The sequence below is a fragment of the Callionymus lyra genome, chromosome 3 (genome assembly GCF_982586985.1).
Source record: "Callionymus lyra chromosome 3, fCalLyr1.hap1.1, whole genome shotgun sequence".
NCBI lineage: Eukaryota > Metazoa > Chordata > Actinopteri > Syngnathiformes > Callionymidae > Callionymus > Callionymus lyra.
In genome coordinates, this window is record NC_141820.1 from 32,010,252 (window position 1) to 32,033,950 (window position 23,699).

Consider the following 23,699-nt stretch of genomic DNA (forward strand, 5'->3'; position numbering starts at 1 on the left):
TCTCAGATTTAGTTGTTCTTCAGGACGTAAGAAGCCTCTTAAGATGGGTTCAACTATGTCATGGCCATTGTCTGTTATGCTCTGTCCCTTAGTGTATGTCATGTGTCCAGTATGCAAACAGTTGTGTGCAAGTACTCTCCTGTGATTGGTCATAGATTCTGCACTTAATTTAACTCTGATATTTTTGTATCGCTTAGCCTACTTGCCCTTGATTAAGAAGTTCCTTGGTTTCCCCTTTTGACGCTGTGAGCCACTATTTCAATTCATTTTTCTTAAATTTGTCAATTAAGAGGTTGTTATTCCCATTTGATATCTTTTATTTCTAGAATAGAATCCTCATTCATGGGTTCCTCTGTTTTGTTTGAATACACATTTTGTTCCCTAGTACACCACTTATTTTTATATTAAGCCAACGACATCTGGTGTTATTGCCCCTTTCCCCCTGTGGTTGTAAGAGGGTAAGAAGAAACACTTATAGTCGGGGGTTTGCACGGACCTGTTCTAAATTGCCCTCTTAGGAGAACCTTTTGATCAAACCAAAGAAGCTTTGATAGAACCTCTTAGGGGGGATGTCCACTATGGTGGTGCTGAAACTGAATCAATTGTTGCCACTCAAATTGATTACTGACCATTTTATCAGCGCACACACAGCGCATGCAGGGACTTTGTCAACTCCTTTATAAAGAATAGCGGGAGCCTCTTTGGATGAGCTTTAGCTGAGCTCAACGACACCCTTGATATCTCTGAAATGTCAACGATTGTTTTCATTTCTAGCCACTGTTTTTCGAGTGTGTCAGCCAATCAGAGCGAGAGTGGGTCAGCTTGATCTTGCATGTCCTTCTTAGGAAAAATATCTTCTTAAGCTTAAGATCAACTCTGGAACACACTTCCTTTTTTCACAGAGTTCTTAAGATCCCTCCTAAGAAGATTGTAGTAGTTAAGAGCTTCTTAATGGGTCTGGTAAACATGGCCAATGTTTGTATTAGTTATTCTACTTTTTTGTGAATGTGATGTATAATAGGCATTGTTTTTAGTAGGTGGCGCCCTCAGATTAAAACTGATGTGAAGATCATTACAAATACCTTGGTCCTTGGCTTTTCTTTTTAGTTTGGGATTTCAGTCTTAGTATATTTTAAACTTGATAAATAAACGTGCTCCTCTCTTGTTTGAATTTTACCTTAAAAAAGACATGGTTAATATTAAGTTTGTTTTTACCTTCAAGCCAAATCAGACGGTCAAAAACCAAGCAGCTCTACATTCATTCTGCTGTAAAGTTAAGAACACACTAACGCTAAGTTTATGGCAAGTTAAATATATTGAATTGAGTTCAAGAGTACTCACAATGGTATCTTTTGGATGCGGTCAAGCACATGCGAAGCTCTGAAGAGTGAATGCTTAGAAGCCAACGCTAGAATTTTCAAAATAGGAAAAAAAATATCTGGCCCTGGGGTGTCAACATTGGAATAAAGGATATGCTGCGACTGGAGATGATTTCACTCTCCTCTACCTCATCTATTTCTAATATACAGCCAAGCTTCACCTTTAGCTTCTGATATTGTATTTTCACTTCACACATATATTTAACTGTATTGTGCTTTTTTTTTGAAGCAGCCAATGTATGGAAGCATGTATGCTTTTTCTGCTCCTGATCTCTGAATTTTCAGCGTCAACATAGTGTAAGTAAGTAAGTAAGTAAGTAATATTTATTTATATAGCGCTTTTCCAGACCAGTGTCATAAAGCGCTTTAACAATCAAAACAATAGAAAAAGTATATACTGTACTTTAAAGATCAAGATAATACTGAGAACAACACAGGAGTTCCAGAAAATCAAGGAAAAGCCTGAACAAATAGAAACGTCTTAAGATGTTTCTTAAAGGAGTCAGTCGACTGAATCAAGCGCAAAGAGAGAGGAAGATTGTTCCAAAGCTTAGGAGCAACAGCCTGAAAAGATTTCTCTCCTCTGGTCCTGAGCCGTGTGCGAGGAACCATAAGTAGATTCTGATCCACAGACCTCAGAGCCCGAGCTGGGGTGTAAGGCTGGATCAGATCAGTGATGTAAGGAGGAGCCTGACCATGAATAGATCTGAAAGTAAGAACCAGAATTGTAAAGTTGATCCTGAAAGAAACTGGAAGCCAGTGAAGAGTTTTAAGGATCGGAGAAATGTGAGTTCTTCAACTTGAGCGGGTCAGAGTTTTCGCTGCAGAGTTCTGAATCAACTGCAGACGAGACAACTCCTTCTTGTTAAGACATGAAAACAAACTGTTACAATAGTCCAGACGAGAAGAAACAAACGCATGGATTACAAGCTCCAGATCATGTTCTGACAACATTTTCCTAAGTTTAGAGATTTTTCTCAGTTGAAGGAAACAGTTTCTGGTCAGTTTTCTGCAGTGTTGAACAAGAGACATGTCTTTAGCAAATACAACACCCAGGTTTCTCAGGCTCAGTTTGACAGACTGACCTAAGTCACCCAAGTACTGACTCAACCCTGGAACCTTATCATCAGGAGCAATCACCAGTGTTTCAGTTTTGTCCACATTTAGCTGTAGAGTGTTTTCACTCAGCCATTGTTTGATTTCTACAATGTACATTTAAGAGTGAACTGGGAATAAAGACTTTTTTTTGTTTGCTTCCCAATTAATACCAGATTGTATTACATTGAAATCTGATAACAGGATTTTCACAACAAAATGACATATTTGGCTCAGATTAAAAAATTAAGATTAAAGATCGTTTTAAGAGTGAAGAAGGAAACAGGTAGTCAGCAGAGCTCATTTTGAAGAAAAATCGGCTTTACTCCTCCTACAACCATATACAGAATTGGTACTACTTAGATTCTGTGTGTTTATTTGTGTCTGTATTATTACACCAACGTTTGTTTGGAAAAAAGACACATACAATCTACATTCATCACTTAAAGCAACAACATGAAACATTTGAACATTATCCATTTTTCTTTCAAAATATTTATGTAATTGGTGTCTTATATGTTATAATGTGGGCTGTGCTTAATCACATTTTCTAATGTCAATATTTAAATGAAAAGAGAATTTTGTACCAACAGACACATACTGATGAGTCCAATAGAGTCCAAGATCTATTTCAAAGTCACCTAAATCAAAACATTAGTTGTCCTTTACAGGCCCAAAACACAGAGTTGAAAGTAAAGAGTTTGTCTCCTTCTTGTGTCAATTAAATGTTTGTTTTTTTTCAGCATTACCGATTAACTTCCTGGTAACTTCAAACTACTACTTCATTTTCAAAACTGTCTCTGACCCACTGTGGCTAAACAGTTTTGTGGTCACATGACACTCACAGACCACAATATAACATATAGGACACCAATTACAGAAATATTTTGAAAGAAAAATGGATAATGTTCAAATGTTTCATGTTGTTGCTTTAAGTGATGAATGTAGATTTTATGTGTCTTTTTTCCAAACAAACATTTGTGTAATAATACAGACACAAATAAACACACAGAATCACAGAAGTAGTAGCACTAATTCTGTACAAACATGTTCTGTTTTATTGACGTAAACAGGTGCTCATACAGAGCTTTCATAGCTTATTTTTTATTACTGGGGAAATAAGCAATGTTCACTAACAGCATCACTAATGACTACGGTCAAAACAAAGCAGTTAGGCCCCTTGTTTTTGTACTTATTAAATCATGTTCTCAGAATCTGTCTCAGTAAACAAGGACGTCTGAGACAGTCCTGTCATTACTGTATTTAAAATGAGGCATATAAATATCATCTGCAACGTCTGCATATTAATTCAGGCTACCCTATGCTGTAGGTGTCGTGGACCACAGATAAGGACAGAATTAGGATAACTTGTTAAAGTGATGAAGGCCTCTGTTCTTGTACCCAAAAGACAAGTGAATAAACAAGTATGTGATGATAAATGAGAGATAATTAGGGGAATTTTAAAATGATGTATTAATGACTTTGGGGGATAATGGAAACGATAACAAATGCTGTCATGTGTTCATGCATCCGTGGTTTTAATTATTTGGTGTTAATGATATTTTTATACTTCATAAAAATGAACCTTCTGGCTATTTTAACCATTTTTGTATTTTTTTTTTCTGTCTACAGCTCAGAACTGCAGTTACACGTTGCACAGTCCCAACGGGACGATAGAGAGTCCTGGCTACCCTTACGGATATCCTAACTATGCCAATTGCACCTGGGTCATCATGGCTGCGGAGCACAACAGGATACAACTTGTGTTTCAAGGCTTTGCTCTGGAGGAGGACTTCGACATTTTGTCAGTATATGATGGACCTTCGAGCCCAGGAAACCTAAGAACAAGGTAAAGACCAAACCTTAATTTTCCCTTTTATGGCATTGGTGATAGAAAGGATACAAAGGATAAAGATACACCTACAAGTTTATCATTAAGTCATACATAATTGATTCTTGATAATGTGAAATTAAATTAGTGGATGGTTTAACTGGGCTTCATTCATTTTTTATTTTTTCAATCTTAAGATTAATGTTATGGAGCACAAGTGTTACTGTACTGGTACTTATAAGAGATAAGCAGTTATAATGATTAAAAAAACGTAATACTGCATATAAGTGGGATGGATGTGGTGGAGTTAAAGAGGTTACGGTTTCACCAGGGCCTTCAGATAGGCCAAAGGGGGCATGTAATATCCGTGAAAATTTCAATTTGATTTTCATATTCTAGATCACTGTGTAATAAGTGTGTATTGCCATAGCGCCTTTTAATAAATCATGTGTCAAACTCAAGGCCCAGAGGTTTAAATTAGGATGACCACGACGTTTTATGTAGCCTGTTGGATGGTTTCCTCAGAATCAAAGTAGATTAATGTTTAGGATGATGTGGGGACTAGTGTTAAAAATAAGATAATTGATCATACAATATACAGAGACTTTCAATAAGAGTTAAGTGAATCTTATGTTGTTGAAGCAAGACAAAGATGTAAAAACCTACTTAGACTGTTGAAATATTTTGGACCATTGTGTGTTTGAGTTCCCAGGTATAAAGTGTCTAAATAGGTAATGTTGTGTCGTTTCACTTAATTAAGTGGACAAAGACAATATTTTAAGGTTTCATGTATTAAGGATCCGTAGAATTTAACCTCAAAGAAGAACCATGGAATCATTTTCTGGGTGAAATGATCCCATTTAGTCATTGAAAAGCATCAATAATTCCTTATAAAATGATTATTTGGTGGTTACAGTTCTGTTTGGCAATTTATAACAAGGTTTATGTAATGTTTTAAATGTGAGACTAAATCCTGCATTCATAATAATATATTATTTCAATTTGTGTCTAAAATGTTGAAGGGTTGGGTAACAGCACATTATTATATTATTACTTGATGATTAAATGTTATTAAAAAGCCAAGGGAACTACTTTAAGAGCTTTATTTTAGTGGGGACACTGTTTTTACAAATAACCGTGACTTTACTCTTGTTCTTTGCACTTTGTCATTCTGTCAGCTGCAGCAACGTGACAGGAACTCTAATTTCCCAAAGGATTTTTTACCAAGGGATTAATAAAGTTTTATCTAATCTAATTTATTCTGTCAATTGCCAGACTGGCAATTTGTACATCTTATCAAAGAGACCAATTGTTATAGCAAATGTTCACTGTATTAAAAAGGTTTCAAGCCATCGTGATAACATTATACATTTCAGTGTGGGACAAAACCTTAATACAAAGAGTAACTAGGACTCAAAACTCAGATCTTAGATACTACAACAAAAGAACAGTTGCCTTGTTGGGGGGTTTAACCTGTGCTCTGTGTGCATACTAACACACACAATTCATCATGAAAGGATGCAGATGGCTGGGATAATCTGTGTACCAAGTTAAAACCTTTGCTGTAAAAAACACCTTTTATTTTATTAATGCAAAAGATTGTCCTTGAATGCTGTAAAGCAGAATGGTGGGCACCGATTCTCCAAGAGGTAGTTAAAAGATGTTACCGATAAGGGCATTAAAAAATATATATATATATAAATGTTTTTCGCACATATTTTTATTTTAAACCTAACCAAGGCTAAATCAGCTATCCAATTTTGTCTAGTTGTTTATGTGCTTAAACTAAAACTTATTTTAAGGAGATATATTGACTTGTAAGTTAACTATTAAAGTACAAATTGGACCTCAAATGTGTTATTACAATGCATTCCATGTTTATCTTTTAAAACAAGGTCAGTGCAAAAAACTCCTCTATGATTTTTATGGTTCACCCTGGATCAATAGACATTAACCTTCGTGTTGTCTCTGGGTCAAGGTGACCTGAAGGCCGTTCCCCATCTTGTTAACAATACCAAACTTTTTCATTTAATTTAGACTTTAGTCAAGGAGCCTTTAAGAAATATACAGTTGGTGAATGCAGTTCCATTTCATTAGGATTTAAGTCAGCATTTTGGGCTTTTTGTGCCGCCTTTGGCTACTATTGTTGTTCCCGGTCCCAGTTGGGCTCTCCTTCTTTACACTGTTGATATCTCTCCTTCACCTTTCTGCTGCCTCTTCCCTGTTGGTTATGTTCCGCCAGTGGTGCCTTCACTGCATCTCCCCACACTGGGCCAGTGAAAGAGAGAGGAAAATCCATTATGTATTGGTGTTATGCTGTTCTCCACAGCCTGTCTCCTGTTTGGACCTCTGGGCTGTGTTGTATATTGATGCTCCAGTGGGACGGAGGGAAACCGTTCCGCTCTCTCTGTCTAAGAAGTTCGAAAACACGTGAAGAGGAAAGACATTGAATTTACTCTATACAAAAAGCTTAACTGAAAGGAGAAACTATATGAGAGAAGTGTTTGGTGTAAACATGTGTGTTTGCATGTTAAGATTTAAACAAAATATTCTGCACCGACTAGAGAAGTATTTAGCAGGAGAAACTGACACACAAAGGCACAAAGATGCAACTGATAATTCCTCCCTCTCTCTGCTCTCATCTCGTACTGGTGCCAAAAGTAATTTTCTTTGCATTCCTCTTGTGCCTCTTCTTGCAATTCATGTCCTGCTTTCCCTTCCCTTCTCACCTTTTATTTTTAATTTCTTATCTCTTCAGCCTTTTTTCTATTCCGTGATGAACATTTTTATCATGCTCTCTAGAAATCATCTCCCCCCAATACCTACCATTTTTCCCATTAAAAAAGCCTAAGGAGGGCAAAGATACAATCTAAGCAAAATATTATTTTTTATAGGTATGTATGGCAACTGGTGGATGTTAAGAGCTTTAAGTGAATTGGAGTCACCATCTTGCATTAACTATGTAATTACAAATGAAGCAACATTCGGGGAAGATGATTGAACCAAATTCTGTGTTATTTTTAATAACAAAGTGTTGACAGAAGCTCTTTAAGTCATCTTTTACCATAGCATTATTTCATTTCTGAAAGTAATCATTAATTAAATGTGTGAGTAGTTCTTTGAATCAGTCTTTGAGTCAGTGAGGTAAAGTTATAATACAGTAATGACAATGTGTGACTAACGTTAATTATTTCATACAATAAATTGCATCCATTATAAAACACTATGCTTTTAATGAATTTATATATATATTTTTTTAAGTGGCCGTAATCCGTGTTCAAATGTGTTTTTTAGCAACAATTAATTGACATTTCATGGTTTATATTGCTTATAACCATGTGATGTGCACAAAGCCAAGATCCGAGGAATTTCCGTGACGCAAACGGATGACTTACTGGGAGACTTTAAAGCCAAGACAGCAAATGTTGTTGAAGCACAACTTGACTTCGAACGACATAATGATTGAGGCATCTGAACAATTTCCAACCTAAATGTTGAAATGCCAGATATGGTGTTACGACACATTCACAGTTCAGATGGTCATATTTGATGATTAATACGCTTATGAGTTTGGTCACCACCTGTTTTGAATTGAATAGTGTTCAAAATTTTAGTCAAAAGATGTTGAGAGAAGTTCAAAGATTTGGAAAAAAATAAATATAAAATTGTCAAACCAGACCAAGCCAATGATGATCCATTTATAAAAAATTAAACAAAGTTAAAACAAACGGTACTCAACTTTGCTATTGTAAAATAAGAGCAACAATTATATTTTCAGTTACAGATAAACACATTTGAACAATGACCATTCTAAAGAAATGCATCTAACGCCACTTCTTCAACAGGTCAACCATTGTGATTATCTTTGTTACTCTTGTACAAACAGCAAACTCAAAATGTTCCCTTAGGGGTGTTCAGTAGGATTGAAGTCAGTACTCCTGGCCATCTACTGTATGTTATAAGGAAAAAGCCTGTTTAGATGTGGAACTGGTTGCAGTATCCCATCTCTACGTCAATCTTACATGGTCAAAATTAACAGCAGTGCAGTATAAACCGCGGTCAGGGCAGGAGATTTGGCTGCTAGGGAGTCATACAGTCCCTCTCCACGTGGGCTCAGCCATTTGCAAGTTTTAGAAACACCTCCATAGTCCGTCCTAGTGTCAGTACGATTGTGAACTTTGACTCCTCCGTCAACTACTCCAGTTGAAGAAACTTGGGTGACATGCCTTCCTGCAGTGTTAAATAAGCAAGCAGGATCTCCATCAGGCAGCGCCCGTGCAACTAAATCCCTTAATCCATATCCCTATAATAGGGATTCTGGGTTTTCCATTGCAAAAACCCTCTGGTCAACCTCTTCACCATAATTGGCCAACAATTTGGAATGAAGCTGGCTTAGTCCAGACAAAAGGATAGCCTTTCTGCCAGACCTTTGTACAGCTGAGAGCGTGAGGCAGACAATGCAGAGGTCGAGTATATCACCAGGAATCAGCCATGTTGAGTACAAGACCAGCAGAGTGAGGAGTGATCAGCCCAAAAGCTGTGAGTGAATGAAGGGAGTTGATCAATGCTGTTGATAAAACACGTTTAAGACGGTCCCCTAGCCTGGCAGAGTGTGAACACGGTTGCACTTCAGAGTGGAGTAAACTAACGTATTGAGTTAACAATGTATTTAGAGCTCAGTAATGATTTGAGTTCTCCACAGAATAGCTGTTAAATGCAAATCATTATAGAGCAGAGAGTGCAGACTGTAAAGACGGTTAAAGGGCCATATATGATATTCTCTATCATAAAGCTTATAGCAATATTAACCGGTAAATTATTTGATCAAAGATTATTAATGATAACATCTATTAATAAATGTATAAACCAGTCGAGAAAGAACACATTAATGAAAACTGCAATTAAACATTTCATTTTAAGAATGAAGTAATACTTATTGAGATCTTTGTAGGCAGAGGACACTCCAGAATGTGTCAAAGACATTCCACTCGAATTTTCAATTTAAAAGCAGTTGTTTATTTAAGTGTAATGAATTGTATCTGATATATTCATGGAAAGAGCTCTGTCGACTGTGGTTAAATCATACATTCATTCCGGTCCGGATCGTAATGCTGAGCATGTATAATGAACTGCACACGAGACACCTACATTTATACATAAAAAAAGGTATCTTTATTTAAAAATCTAGAAGATTAAACTCACATTTTAGAAAATGATGTTGTTGTTTGAATGAATTTATGGATGTTTGCTAGTGTCCAGATTTGTTTTCTAAAAAACTCATACTACTTTGTATGATATAACATAGGTTTTATCCGTATAACCATGCAAAACTAAATTCCACATTTGTCCAAAAATGTTGATTAAAGTGAATCAATTAATAATAGTAATAATATTAAAAAATGGCTTTGAATTTTGTTTGCGTCAGTCTCACATACTTGCTAAATTGTGTTATTGCTAAATTAAGTGGCTTTGCTAGTTAAGTTATAAATGCAGAATAAGAATACAAGGCAATACATAAAAACTGTACTATACACAGCTTACTTAATAACGACACAAATATTGCAGATTGAATATTAATTATACTAGCAAACATATTCCATTTCAATTTTATTTCAAAGACCTTCACTCAAATGTGAAGTGAAACAGTCGAACGAGTACACCCTCGGTCACTCGGTGAAAAAGGAATAAGACGATCATTCATCATGCTACTCACACATTTCAAGCCTGATTGAACTGAAATAGGAGGAAATAGTGCATCATGCTAGGAGTGGCATTTATGCTGGTTTCATCCGCTTGCATTTGTTAAGTCATGTCGCAAAAAAAAAGGACAGCTCGTGTACTTGTGTGTTGGTGAGTTTATGCTTGTCCTACTGCATGTGTTCCCACAGGGGACAGCTCGGGTAATGCCGTTCTCAGAGAGCTGACTCAGTATTAACAAAATTAAGGTTTATTGGAATCCAGATAAAGTGAACCACATAGGCATAGAGAAAGGGCAGTGGACTGGAAAAATGTTTGGCCGTTAATTTGTTCGGCATTCACAGATGCACGCGTGCACAGCAAGACACGTGCACGCACTCACACACAATTGTGATACTTGGCAAGAACTTGAAAGTGAGTTCAGAAAAAAACGCGCCTTCATATTGCTTCCATCTGTGTCTCAAAATGTACTTATATTCCAGCTGAATAAATGAAGGCATCAGAGGCGTGACACTCTTCAGCTTGTGAAAGATCCATCCGTCCATCCTTTCATCCCCAAATATATACTGTATATATATATATATATATATATACAACAACCCAACAATTGATAATTTTTTTTATTGTATACACTAGTGACGGGTTAATGAAATTTTATGAAACAGCTTATCAGGTTTCACAAGACAGTGTCGTCCACAAAATGAAACTATCTGCTCAATAACACTTGATTTTGAACAACTAATTCAATGAAACCTCATGTAATGAAACATCAGGCATGAAAAATGCTAGATAGGAAAGTGACTGAAAGTCAGAGCTCTTGAACCCGACCGGCTGGTTACATGAGAATCTACCAAACCACGAACCGAAAATATAATAAAAAACAATTTGCTAGATGTAGTAGGACTGGCCTGGAATCATGAGTTGAAGCTGTCAGACTCACATGGCAGGGTCAAGTATTCACAAAAGTTCCAAATTTAGAGAGAATTAAAAAAAACAAAATCCAATATACAACTGAGCAGTAAACTCAACTGAAACAAACTGAACTCAATGAAAAGGCAAAACCAAATCTCAGTGTCCCCTCTCCTCCCACTACACATTTAACAGCCCTTTTTTTGCTGGTAGACCAAGACCGTCATCCACCTGGACTGAATCAATCCAAACCCAACTTTCTTCCATGAAAATATACTGTATATAATATTTCAGTTTTTAATCAAAACTTGCCCATTTCACCACCTTCCTTGCACAACATCTGCTGATCAGAATACAAGACATGTAATCAGACTATAAACATTTGACACTGCCACTCAATATACATCTCCCCCCAGAGATGGTAGCGCCCAGTGACTTCATCTATGATGTCATATAGGTGTTATAAGCAGGGACTGTCTCTTGCAGAATAAATAATTAAGAATTAAAGGGACAAGTGGTGTGGTCACACACACTTTGGCAAAGTACTCTTTTATATAGTAATGCACTGATGAAGCTTCATTCAACAGAGATCAAATGTTTAGACCTCACTAGGTGGAGGTAGATATACGATTTTAAAACAATAGAAATTAATAATATAGCTAAGAGTGACATCTAGATGGCTCTGAAAATAAGGACAGTGTTTCACTGCCTGTCAAGTTTTTAAATGAATCTCATTGTTAAAAAAATTCTGCTTTGTTCCCAAAATCTTAGTCGTCAGACTCATCTGTATTATTATAATAATCCTTGGTTTACTCTGAGCAACGTGTTGGCTGTCTTCTTATTTCAAGCATGTCCGCCTAATCAAAGATAAGAGTTAAAATAACAAAGTCCAATCCACACATTACAGTGTTAGGTTCCGTTCGTGTGTGAGAATGCCGACAATATTACGCAATGACTCAAGCGGAGTGTGGATGAAACCCAAATGCACTTCCTTCCTGAACACTTGCCGTCGCAATAAGTCTTTTTCAGTGAAGGCCACGGCCATCAATCTCTCACAACATATACTTTGGAAAATGACCTCAGGCTGGGATCACTGCGGTGCGCACATGGCTGTACCACTTGTGTATTCCTGTTTTGTTTCACCAACACATGCTGAATGTGGGAATGGAGTAGGACTAAAACAAAATGTGAGTGTTTGTACACAGATCCAATCTTGTGTGAGTGGATTCAGTAATACAACTACACACACAATCACACACTCACACTTACGCACATCTGGGGATTTATGGTACCGGTGAGTCGAAGCTGTTAATGGAGGAACCGCCACTTATCAATGCCAAGTTTAACGGTAGACTGCTAGAAACAGGGGGAAGAGTGATAGTTTGTTTTTCATCATCTCATGCTGTGAAAAAGTGAAATGGTGGTGACATTTATGGGATTGGCTCACCTGAGGAAGCAGAGTTACAAGGCCCCATAATCCCAGATTAGAGAAATAATCAACTAGATGGCTGTGAATACGTATCGTAAATATTGTGTACTAGACATCGTGAGAATGGACACTCTCGCAGCCAACAGTCTTATCAATATTCACAAGATTCACTTTAGAGGCAGCCGTGTATTTAACGATTTGAAATGAACAATAAATTACACACTGCTTTTCAAACAGCTACAAACTTGTCGTATTCTTTCCACTTTAACATAAAATGCATTTACTTTTTCTGAAAGGCAAGCAGGAGTTAAAGAATACATGTCTTAGTAAAGTAGTGTATGGATTAATAGATTTCTTGATGGGCTGTCCATTACTATTAAAGCCAGATAATCTACAATTAAATCTAATTTACACCCTGATTAGTTCAATGCTTCAAGTTAAATCGGGCTTCTTTTTTCAAGGTAAGGGAAAGTAAGAAGAGTAATCTTTTTCGATTAAAAAAAATCAAACTTCATTCACTTTTAAGAACATTAATTACTTTCTGAGATGTTAGGTAAGGTAGAACTTTATTGTTCCCTCAGGAGGTCTCCTTCGGGAAATTGTTTAAAGATTCAGATTCAGATGTGACTGAAAGAGAAAATGTATGTCTCTGTATCTGTATTGGACAAGGAGTTACACTTATATATACTTCAGTTTTGCTATTACCTTCTTTTTGGTAGACTATAAATATAAAAACTTTTGTTTGAAGGCTTATGCAGTACTATCTATTAAAAATGTGAATACATACAATTGTATTTTATAACAATAATATCAGGTCAAAAAAATAAATGTAAGCTGATATATTTCTCGATGATCATTAGTATAACAACTTGTAAGTCACTGTTTTATTTAGTTTACTCATGCTTGTTTGGTCTAGCAAAGAAATGCATATATTGTCTTGAACTACTGTGTACATGCATCAGCAGCACTCTGGCCTATTAATAGCCTATATTTAATTAGATAGAATGTTTATATTTTATTAAATTTTTCAAAGAAATCCGCGTACTACTACTTCTTTAAATAGTGACAAATATTATTTATTGCTTTCTAGAATGCCCACACATGATTACATTTAATATCCAATGTTGAAATCAAGAACAACAAGGTGAACTATTCTAATACTCATTCTAAGTCAAAAGTAAAATAAATGAGGTTGTTACATGTCGCTCTGGAGTGAATCTAAAAATGTTACAATATAAACTATAGGAGACGTTTATTACAACAATGTATTTTAAATTGAATATTCTACATTTGTCACTAATGCAGGACAAATTGGAATACATCTATATTCATGACCAAAATAGAATAAACCATGAACCTAAAGACAAACGCAGAAAATCTAATTATTGGCACATTATGTTATTGGGATTGTTTGTTTAATTGTTTTTTTCTTCTGTTGTTTAATTAAGGTTTGGTTTATAACATTCCGAGAGAGTAATCAGCAAGTGAATGCATGGCTCCACAGGATCAAATCATAACGTATGGATATAATTACGGTCCCTTTTCCCAACAAAAAACATTTGAGGAATTGGAAGAATCAAATATATTCACCTCTTTTCTATTTACTTCCAGAAATATTCAGTGAGATAAGAAACATGGAGATGAAATTCAAATTTGAGCCTCAGCCGTACGACCCAGCAGATGAATACACGTGAAGCTCCGAGATCTTATTTTGGAAGCTTTTCTTCAGCAAATGCAAATCCCTGCCAGCTATTTTAGCCTGTTTTGATTCGTGTTGCCGCTGCGTAATTTTTCTCTTTTCCTCAATTTCACCCTTTCTTTTTGTCTTTTCTTGTTTATCCCAGGGAGACACGGAGCATAGCATTCTAATTAGTTATCTAAACACCTTGTGAAATGTGATAATGGGTACGCACACATGCTGTTTTAACACGCACACACGAGTGCCAATGCTCAGCAATGCCGTGCTGTGTGAAAGGATTTTGTTCATCATGTAATTAGACAGTTGTTGCCAGTGACCAGTTGCTCTTCAGCTTTGTTTACTTTTCCGAGGCCAAATGTTACTATTCCTGTCCGGCACATCACACTGCAATGGAATTCAGATGGAGCTAACCTTCGTACTCCCAATCCTCGGATGGATACATTTGAGCTGTCAACAAATAAAGCTGAGGTCTACACACCCACAATAACCAGGATGAATGGTATAGAACTAAATTAATGTTTGCGAAAGCTGCAGGATAATTATAGATCAACACCATCTTTTTTTTTTCTTTCAGCAACTCACTCCCCATCGGCTCATACCAACCTCCCACTCTCATTCCCCTTGCTGTCTCCTTCTCTCTGCAGTTCTTTGATCAGGGTTGCCACAGAAATAAAAGTGAGACGGGTAGAAAGGCAAATAGCATTAGTTGAAGCGCTCCAACGGTCACCGTGTCCCTGTTAGCTCCACTGGCTAATCAGATCTTATGCTCAACCTCATTTGGGGGTTTATTGGTTGCGTCCGAAGGTATTATGAGGGAGAAACTGGAGATCATGGCGCGAGGGCGAGGAGTGTATGAAGTGAAAATTTGAAACGAGTGTCCGGAATGAAACGAAGCCTCAAAGTCTCAACATGAAAGCCTTGTCTCTATTTTGGGTGTGCACCGGTGCACACATGTGAACAATGTTTTTTCTGTTAAAGGCAATGTCTTATCATCTGACTCAGAATAGAAATGGTATAAACTACAGGTGATCAGGTCAAATTCATGAAGGAAATCGTGGGAGAGATGTACTTGTAACATGTTCCTTCAGTTTGCCTTCGGCACATTGCATCGTTTTTATGTTTTCAGATAGGTTTTCATATAAAATAATGAGAAGAAATAATAATTAACTAAAAAACAAAAGGACAAAATAATGATGATAGATCTACAAATAAAAAAAAACAAAAATCAATTTCAGCATAATACCATGTGTTACAGTTACAATTTATTTTTAATATTTGATAAAGTTACCCAGATGGAAAAAATAAATTGAATCTATCCCTGGTCTTGAAAAGCGCCCTATAAATATTACTTACTTACTTACAATATTAAAACAGGAAAGGTTGATATCCGAAACATGATTAAAAGTGTGCACTGTAATCAATATTGAAACAAATTTGGATTTTCAACTAATTCTAACAGTGAATCAACATTTATATATGCATTGATTACGTTGAGTCCCAGTTCTGTCTTAAATCTTTTAAACTCTCGCTGCAAATGACCCCTCCCCATCATCTATTTGTGTGATGTTGAAACAATGTTTGTTTAGCCCTGAATGACGAATGACGACGGTCCGTGTACATTCAATATTCATTTTTCAAACTCAAATCAAAAAACGGATTTTGGGCCATTTTTTCGATTTTCATTGTTAAAATAGGAAATGAAAATCCAATTTGATGGCATTTCTTTTTTTAAACCAATACATTTTCGGAAAAAGGTCTATATAGTAGTATAGTATTTGTTTTTTCAAAACCTTCTGCAGATATTGAAAAAAACAAAAACATTTTTTGTTTTCCGATTTCCGTTTCAAAATTAAAATTAGAAGGTACATGGACACAACAGATTTTCAACGTTGAATTTTAACGGTCATTCATATGGAATCAACATGTAATGCTCAAGCAAAAGTTACCAATCTGACTTAAATCAAAGTTGTGTAAAATCAACAAAATAATGTACTTTTCTATTTTGGTATTTGGTATAAAAATATATATATATATTTTTTAAACTTGACAAAAATTATGAAAGATATACAAAATTAAAAATGGCAAAATAACAATGTGTCCCTTGAAAATGTGTTTTTGATTTTTCCAAAACAACCATGTCAAGTGCAGCATTGCCAAACTTATTGTTGGTCCATTTCTCTATGATTTCAAATATTTACTGTTGCCCATAACACAAATGTTGTACCAGAATCATTCTGAAGGATGTACATGTAGAATAACTCTTTAGAGCTCAGACGCCTTGCTTTATAACTGCGAGAATAATCACGAATAATCACAACCTGGATAACTAACAACTAAGCAGATTGGTCAGGATGAAAATCCGTTGATATAATTATGCACTTCTTAACACTTAATTACCAGCAATTAACATAATAAGAACCACCTGAGAAGTAGTTAGCTGCAACAGATACTTGTTTTAATTCATCTTCACTCCTAACCGTTCTAAGTGAGGATAGATAAAAGTAGCTTGCATATATCAGTGGACTGATCTCTCTTGAAAGTGCTGAGGTGAGTGCTTTGTATCAGTCTTTGTAGATTTTTTAAGAGGTATTCGAGATCACACAAGACTCCAACCCGCCAGGCTTAATGCAAGCTCAGGGTATCACGGTTGTTCAGACCAATCAGCCGTCAATGAGAAGCTGGTGGAAAACGGCAACCGTGGCCTCCGTCCGCCATCTTTTTCCATGTTCAAAGTAAAAAGCTGACATGCGGAGGAGAGGGAATTGTCAAGACTGAAAGGAAAGTCAATACATGCGTTTCCTCCGTCTCCCGGTCCAATGATCTGGTTTCTAGACAGAAATCAGTCACACCGGATGATAGACAGATGGTTTATCCAATCACAGAGCATGTGTTCGTTTGATAGTGTCTTTCCCCAAAACAGTTGCAATTGCGAAATTTCCCAGATGGTTGTTTGCAGCAAACCATCTGCCGCATCAGGATATGCTTGTCAGATTCCTTCACATCGAACCGGAAACACTATACAAAGTAGACGTTTGTACACATTGGTAGCTGTGCACAGGTTAAAAAAAAAAAAAAAGAATAATTTCATATGATAAACTATATACTGTTTTTATGGCTGTTGGATTTCAGAGGAGATAGTGCCATCTAGAGGTCTCTGAACAGAACACTACTGCTTCATAAGGGATATACAAACACTTACAATAAATAATGAAAATAAGAGAAATAAATAGTGATGGGGTAATGAAGCTTCATCAAGCAGTATCCTCATCTTTAGAGTCCAGTCGATGTTAACAGCTATTTGAAGAAAATACCCCGTCATTTTTTAAACAGGGGTCACCACCTGCTAAGCTCTACACATAACACAATGCTTGATGAAGCTTCATCATCACTAATCCTATAATGTAGTGATCATCAAGCGTTGTCCTCCTGTCATGATGATGCAAAATATGTTCTATTACCTTTGGCTTAACAAAACAGGTCCTACAGGTCTTGTTTTATAAAGCTTCATCAGCCCATAACTTATTCCTGATGTAATGTAGTGATCAGGCTTCATGAAATGTTGTCCTCATGCTATGATGATGCAAAACATGTTGTAGGAACTCTGACTTCTAATCATTATTTTTAAAACTTTCCCGGGAAAACAGGCCTATCACCAATCAACATTTCAATGTGGATGTGTCCCCGACAGACGGAATGTCAGTTAGCGTTTGTCCACTACAAATTGCACTAACAGAGCATTTTGTTACATGAGGTTCCGTATTCATTATGCATTGCATTCACGTTATTTAAATCCCCTTTAATGCTCATCCATGTCAGAACATGAGTTTTCTATTGAGAATCCACACGTTACTCATGTTTTTGCAGTTCATCCTCACATATTCAAAGTCAATGTAAAAAACATGCCTCCTTTCACTTCATTTCATTTTCAAGCGTGGCCTCTATTTGCTTCTGATGTGTTTACCTACAACAGCTCTGTTCAAACACAGTAATTGCCTGATCCACTCATCCAGACTGACACACAAAGACCCAATGTCAGTAAACATTCGCACATCTCACTGAGCTTTGTCACCAACCTTTGGGCAACAGCGCCACTACATTCAATCCACTTTTCTAAGCTGTAATTGTTTCCTGCCGACGGATTGCAGTGTGCGGAGTTGTGTGTGAAGAGAAAGCAGAGCACAGTCAACGTGTGAACGTCACCTTGTTTCATTTGTCAGCCTTGATTTGTATCCAGTAGCAGTAATTGACTTGTGTCTTCAAGAGGAGGGGGGCAAATCTAATGAGCAGCAAATGTAATTGTGTTACCTCCTTTACCTCGACTGTGCAAGTTTAACGTGGTATGGCTAATGATCCGGTATGAAGGTTACATTGTGATTCTCCGGCATAAACAGATCTCGCTGTATCCTTCTGTAATATCCAGATTCATTCTTTTCCTGCACTTTCCTTTTTAAAAGTGAATAAACTAGGAGTGAGTCTGTGTTGCTTTCTTTATCACAGCTTTCAACTGTTGCACTCCCAGCAGCTCATGAATATTTCATACAATTTTAAATAAAACGCTCTTGTGCCACCTACTGTGTTGCCTTACAGGTATGTGTGTCGTTGCAGCAGATGTAGCTACGCATTAGGACGATAAGTTGAGTGCTTATGGAGTGTAGACAGCCTTACGTTACCGGGCCAACTCATACTAGTGAATAATACTAGGAATAATCCACCAATACATTTTAACATACCTTTTCATCCAAAATCTCATTCAACTAGGCTAAATATGTGTTTTATAATAGTAAATGATGATCTGTGACCGGCCATCTTATAGCTAGGAGTTGCCACCAAGATGCTGGGTAATGGTGGGCGACAGTCTTTTGCTGATGCCACCTCATTTGCCCCATTTTCTCCGGTTGCCCGCTGTAGACTCTCCGCAGGCAACTCTGAATCGTCCACAAAGTTTAATAAAGGAACATACAGTTCCTCTACAGACTTAAGAGTGGCTCAGTGTCAGCATGTTTTGGGTCTTAGCCTTTTAAATCTCTCATGTCAGCATGAAAAAACCCAAATTATGGTGAATCATAATTTAACTAGACTAGGGTAGAATGGGAACTTCGAAACAGCTGTGATGGTCATGTTAATCCCTTTTTTTTTTTTTAAAGTACACTTTTATCTGTTTTGGTAACCATTTCCAAAATTCTGCTTCCCTGCAACTCAAGTAAAACAATAGCAACCAATTTGTAACAACTTGTGTGGCACTATCAGTTACTGTATTTGCTACATTTAAAGCAGATCCAATTTTCAATTAAAATACTTTTACATAATTTCTGTGATGATGGATTCATGTTAATAAACAAAAACAAACAGTAATGATCTTCTTTATTAAGAACTATTACATCCCTTATGATGGTGTGGATAATTTATTAACACAAGATGCCACCTACTAAGCCCTGAAAACCAAGATAGTGCTTCATTGATCATCACTACTCTACGGTATGGGTTGGCAATAAATTACCATTATGGCTAAAGCAACAAGAATACATAGTAAAGAGAGCTGGGAGATTAAGGAGATGGAAACCAACCCATAAAACATAGCCTTTTCTTGTTTTTTTCCCTTTAGTTTTCTCGAAGGTTAGTAATTACACCAACGGTGGATGGTGCGATAAACGTATCTTAGGAATCTCATCTAGTGCTGCTTTAAAACCTCTTGGCCCTTTTTTCTTCCGTCAGAGTTCATATCTCTTTCTCAAGAGATGTCGGTTTGTTACCGACTTCTCTAAAGTTTGTGTCTACGCTCGCACCAACTGTGGTTGATTATCTCACCATACGCATCGAGCATCAGAGGCGTCTGTGAGAATCTCCAACCCTTGGCAGCAGAGCCTTATGAAGTGCAAATACACATTGACGTCACTGAGACTTAGACATCGAGAAAATGCAAAATTTAGCTGCTATGTTTTTTTTCTTCAAATGAGTGAACACAGACTGACGTCTGTTCCCTTCAAATTGGTTGAAGTCTTTTTTTTTTAATTATTATTAATGAAAAGTTAAATCACTCCTGCCTGACATTTTTCCTTTTCCCTCAGATGAATGCATTTTGGGTAAGGTGGTTGTAATCAAAATAAAGTAGATTTAGCAAGAAGTATTGCTGACAATGAGCTCCTTGAAAACCAATCCTGTATCCGCATTAAGACAGTTTACTTGTAAGGACCATGCATTTGTGGTGTGAGCAACAAAGCTAAGTATCTAGGTATTGCCCATGAACAATTTGACCATCATCCAAGTAAAAAATATTGGCCAAGCTATGTCTTAACATATACTTGAATATTTCTTGAATGTTTTGATAAAAAATTGCTTATTCCTTTTTTAATATCTGTTGAAACCGTAAACCTCTTGCTTTGAAATCTCATTACGATCAAACGAAATCTTACACTTGAGTAACTAAATGATCATATTATTATATTATATATTATATATTATTAGCATTTATTATCCTGTCTATTCAGGGTCAAACCCTATATGACGTTATGCTTCACTTCAATCCCCCGCACTGTTATCAGTTCACGGTATGTCTTTAGAATTTGCCCTCAAACGTGTCAGGGAAATACATGACCAATTGTTTTGCACCAGAAAATAGGTGGGAGTGGGCAGTTGACAGGCTGTGGTTTATTTGCTCATCGCGTTACGGACAGTGAAGAGAAAGGAACCGCTTACAGTGCATAACAGAGAGTCATCCTCTAGCCTTGATCACAAGTTATAGCTACGCAGGGTCACACACTCACACACACAAAACACACGCGGGTATCACACTGCACCAACTCCCCTTCCCTCCTCATCCACCATCTCCATCTTCCCACCCATCATTTATTGGCTAATGTCTCCCCTCTACTCAGCCATCAAAATCTTGCTGTTGCATCTCTTTCTCTTTTCTTTTCCTTGCTCTTCCCTTCTTCAGCGGGGAAATGGGCTGTATCAGCACTGTGCTTACCCTCTCCCCTGGCAACACACACACACACACACATACTCTGAGACTAAAGATTAAAGGACAAGTGACCTGATTTAATCCCTGTTTACAGTCATAAACACACACATTTGAGGAGTGAATTGCATGAATATGAGGAGTTTCAATAGGAACCCAATATAGCCAAAACATGGACAGGTAAACAATGTCTGAAATAATTAAGCTGAATTTATTATTTAGAATATTTTATGAATGTACATAATGAATGAATATACAGTTTTTAAAAAAAGCAAGTAAGTAAGTAAGTAATTTTTATTTATATAGCGCTTTTCCAGACCAGGGTCACAAAGCGCTTTAACAATCAAAACAATACTCAAAAAAGTATATACTTTAAAGATCAAGATAATACTGAGAACAACACAGGAGTTCCAGAAAATCAAGGAAAAGCCTGAACAAATAGAAACGTCTTAAGATGTTTCTTAAAGGAGTCAGTAGACTCCATCAAGCGCAAAGAGAGAAGGCACAGTTAAAAGACACAGCTTGTTGTTGTTGAATAACCAGTTTTTAATGTCTAAACCCAAATTAAGACAAACATTAGGATTTAAGCCAAGTTGTAGACGACATTGTCGATCTATTTAAGCAACACTCAAACCAACACACCAGTTGCCCTTTAAACTTGACCTTAAATATTTTAAATGTGATCATCAGTAATATATTAAGTAGTGAGGAATATTTACTAGTATTGTTAGTCTTGAGACCTGACATGGACTCAAGACCACTTATTCATGGCCAAGTCTTTCTCTCAATGGTATGGTCTTGGTCTAGGGTAATGATGGAGTGATGAACCTTCCATTAAGCGGTGTTCTTATTTTTAGACCTCAATAGATGGTACTCTCTGTTCTGCACTAAATTACTAAAAAAAATAATAATTTGAAACCATGCAACATTGTAAAACTGAGCGTACAACCAACTGAACTCAAAAAACTCTTTATCAGCCCTTTTCCAATCAAGTGTTCTTTCCCTCTCCCACACACTAAGGTCACAATATTGATAATGTATATTTTATCTACTTTGATAGAGTATAGTATTAGTTAAAAATACTGTTCACACATTTTAATCTTTAAAAACAGCCTTGTTTTGTTGTCAATACTGAGGCGGCCTTGGCTAAGGTGAAGTAACATTGAGTTCCCATGGTCACCACAAGTGGAATAAACTTGGACATTTGAGATGTGCTTTTTTTTTCTTCTATTTACATAGCCAGTATGACCTCTGACAGAACTCAATGATAGAGGTTTTACTCCTCTGCCCCCTGATGTCCCATCTCCCCTCTCAGCTCTTAATATTGACGCTTCCCCTCCTGCCTCTCCCTGCTTTTCAACATATCCTCATTACAATCTCTGCTCTCCTTTCCTACCTTTCTGCACACATTATCTGCCCATCTCCCTCCCGCTCTTTCTGTCCTCTCTCAATCCCATGGGTAGTGGTGGGATAATTGGAAGCAGAGGCTCTTCATTGAGATGAAGCCAGTCAGCTGGAAATTCCTCTTAATAGACCTCCTTGCACACTTTTGCATGCACACAAATATTACACTTGTAACGTCTTATGCACTGTAGGATTAGCTGTGATAATAAAAAATAAATAAAAAAAAACACCTGCCTGGAAATATTGCTGAAACTAAATGGTCACTGAGGAGAACAGACACATTTTTTGGGAATGACTACAGGCTTTTTCATTCACATGAGCAAATTGAAAAAGAGCAACGACATGGAACATTAACTTAATTTAAAAAATAAATCAAAAGTTAATACATAGTCTATACAATCATTAATCCACATCTAAGGATATTTAAAACTTGATTTTTATCAAATTAACAAGTAGTTTTTAATTTATTTATTGTTCTAATCCAACAGAAATGACCTTGTTGAATATGAGACAAATTCAAACTAATATTCATGCAAAGTTGCAACATCGAGTCAGGGACACGTTCAGGGTTAATGTGGGCTGATAAGGAAATAAAAAAATGATGTTCCACTTGAGTGTAATTTGAATGCCGCAGAAGATGTATAAATCCCTCTTCCCCGCTATGAGCATCTGTGTCATGGACTCTATCTATTCCCCTCCTGGTCGCGTGCTGCTGAATCAAAATGGCTGCGATCCAACCCAATTTGCGGTCAGCAAAAGGCTATTTGCATGAACATGTGTCACATCATTTAGATGATACGCCACTGCGAGGCGGGAAGTCGACCTTAATGAAAGTTCTCGTGGGTTTTAGAGCAGTCTATCACTTTCCTCCGGGATGGCAGCATTTTTCAGTTCCTATATTGCATTTTAGGCGGAACGTGAAACGAGAGTCAATGTCTGCAGGAATTTGGATACACTGAAGTATTTAAATTATATATATTTATAGATGTTTGTTTATTTCAAAGCAATGATGCTTGAATGAAAGATGATGAATGTATAGACACGTAATCAATAATTTTAGTAAAAGACCATTTACAGAGAGTAACTATATCAGAAAACTGGATTGTAAATAAAACTAAACAAAATATTCACAATAATTAATACATGATGCACAATATCATGAACAAAAAAAATCCTGCTACCAATAATCCTTATGAAGCCAACTACTGAGCGATTAAAATATGAGTCAGTGCCTTATGAAGCTTCATGAAGCTTGATCGGTCCAACACTTTTTTTTCGCATATAAAAGTTTAAGCAGC

At 36.7% G+C, this 23,699-nt stretch overlaps 1 protein-coding gene across 1 annotated transcript in view; it reads left to right on the forward strand.

The window, feature by feature from the left end:
- Positions 1 to 23,699, forward strand: part of csmd2 (CUB and Sushi multiple domains 2) — a 194,854-nt gene that overhangs the window by 22,892 nt on the left and 148,263 nt on the right. Inside the window, exon 2 of the mRNA XM_087787555.1 lies at positions 4,107 to 4,323. Within this exon, the coding sequence (XP_087643681.1) occupies positions 4,107 to 4,323 (217 nt within the window). The remainder of the gene's footprint in view (positions 1 to 4,106; positions 4,324 to 23,699) is intronic.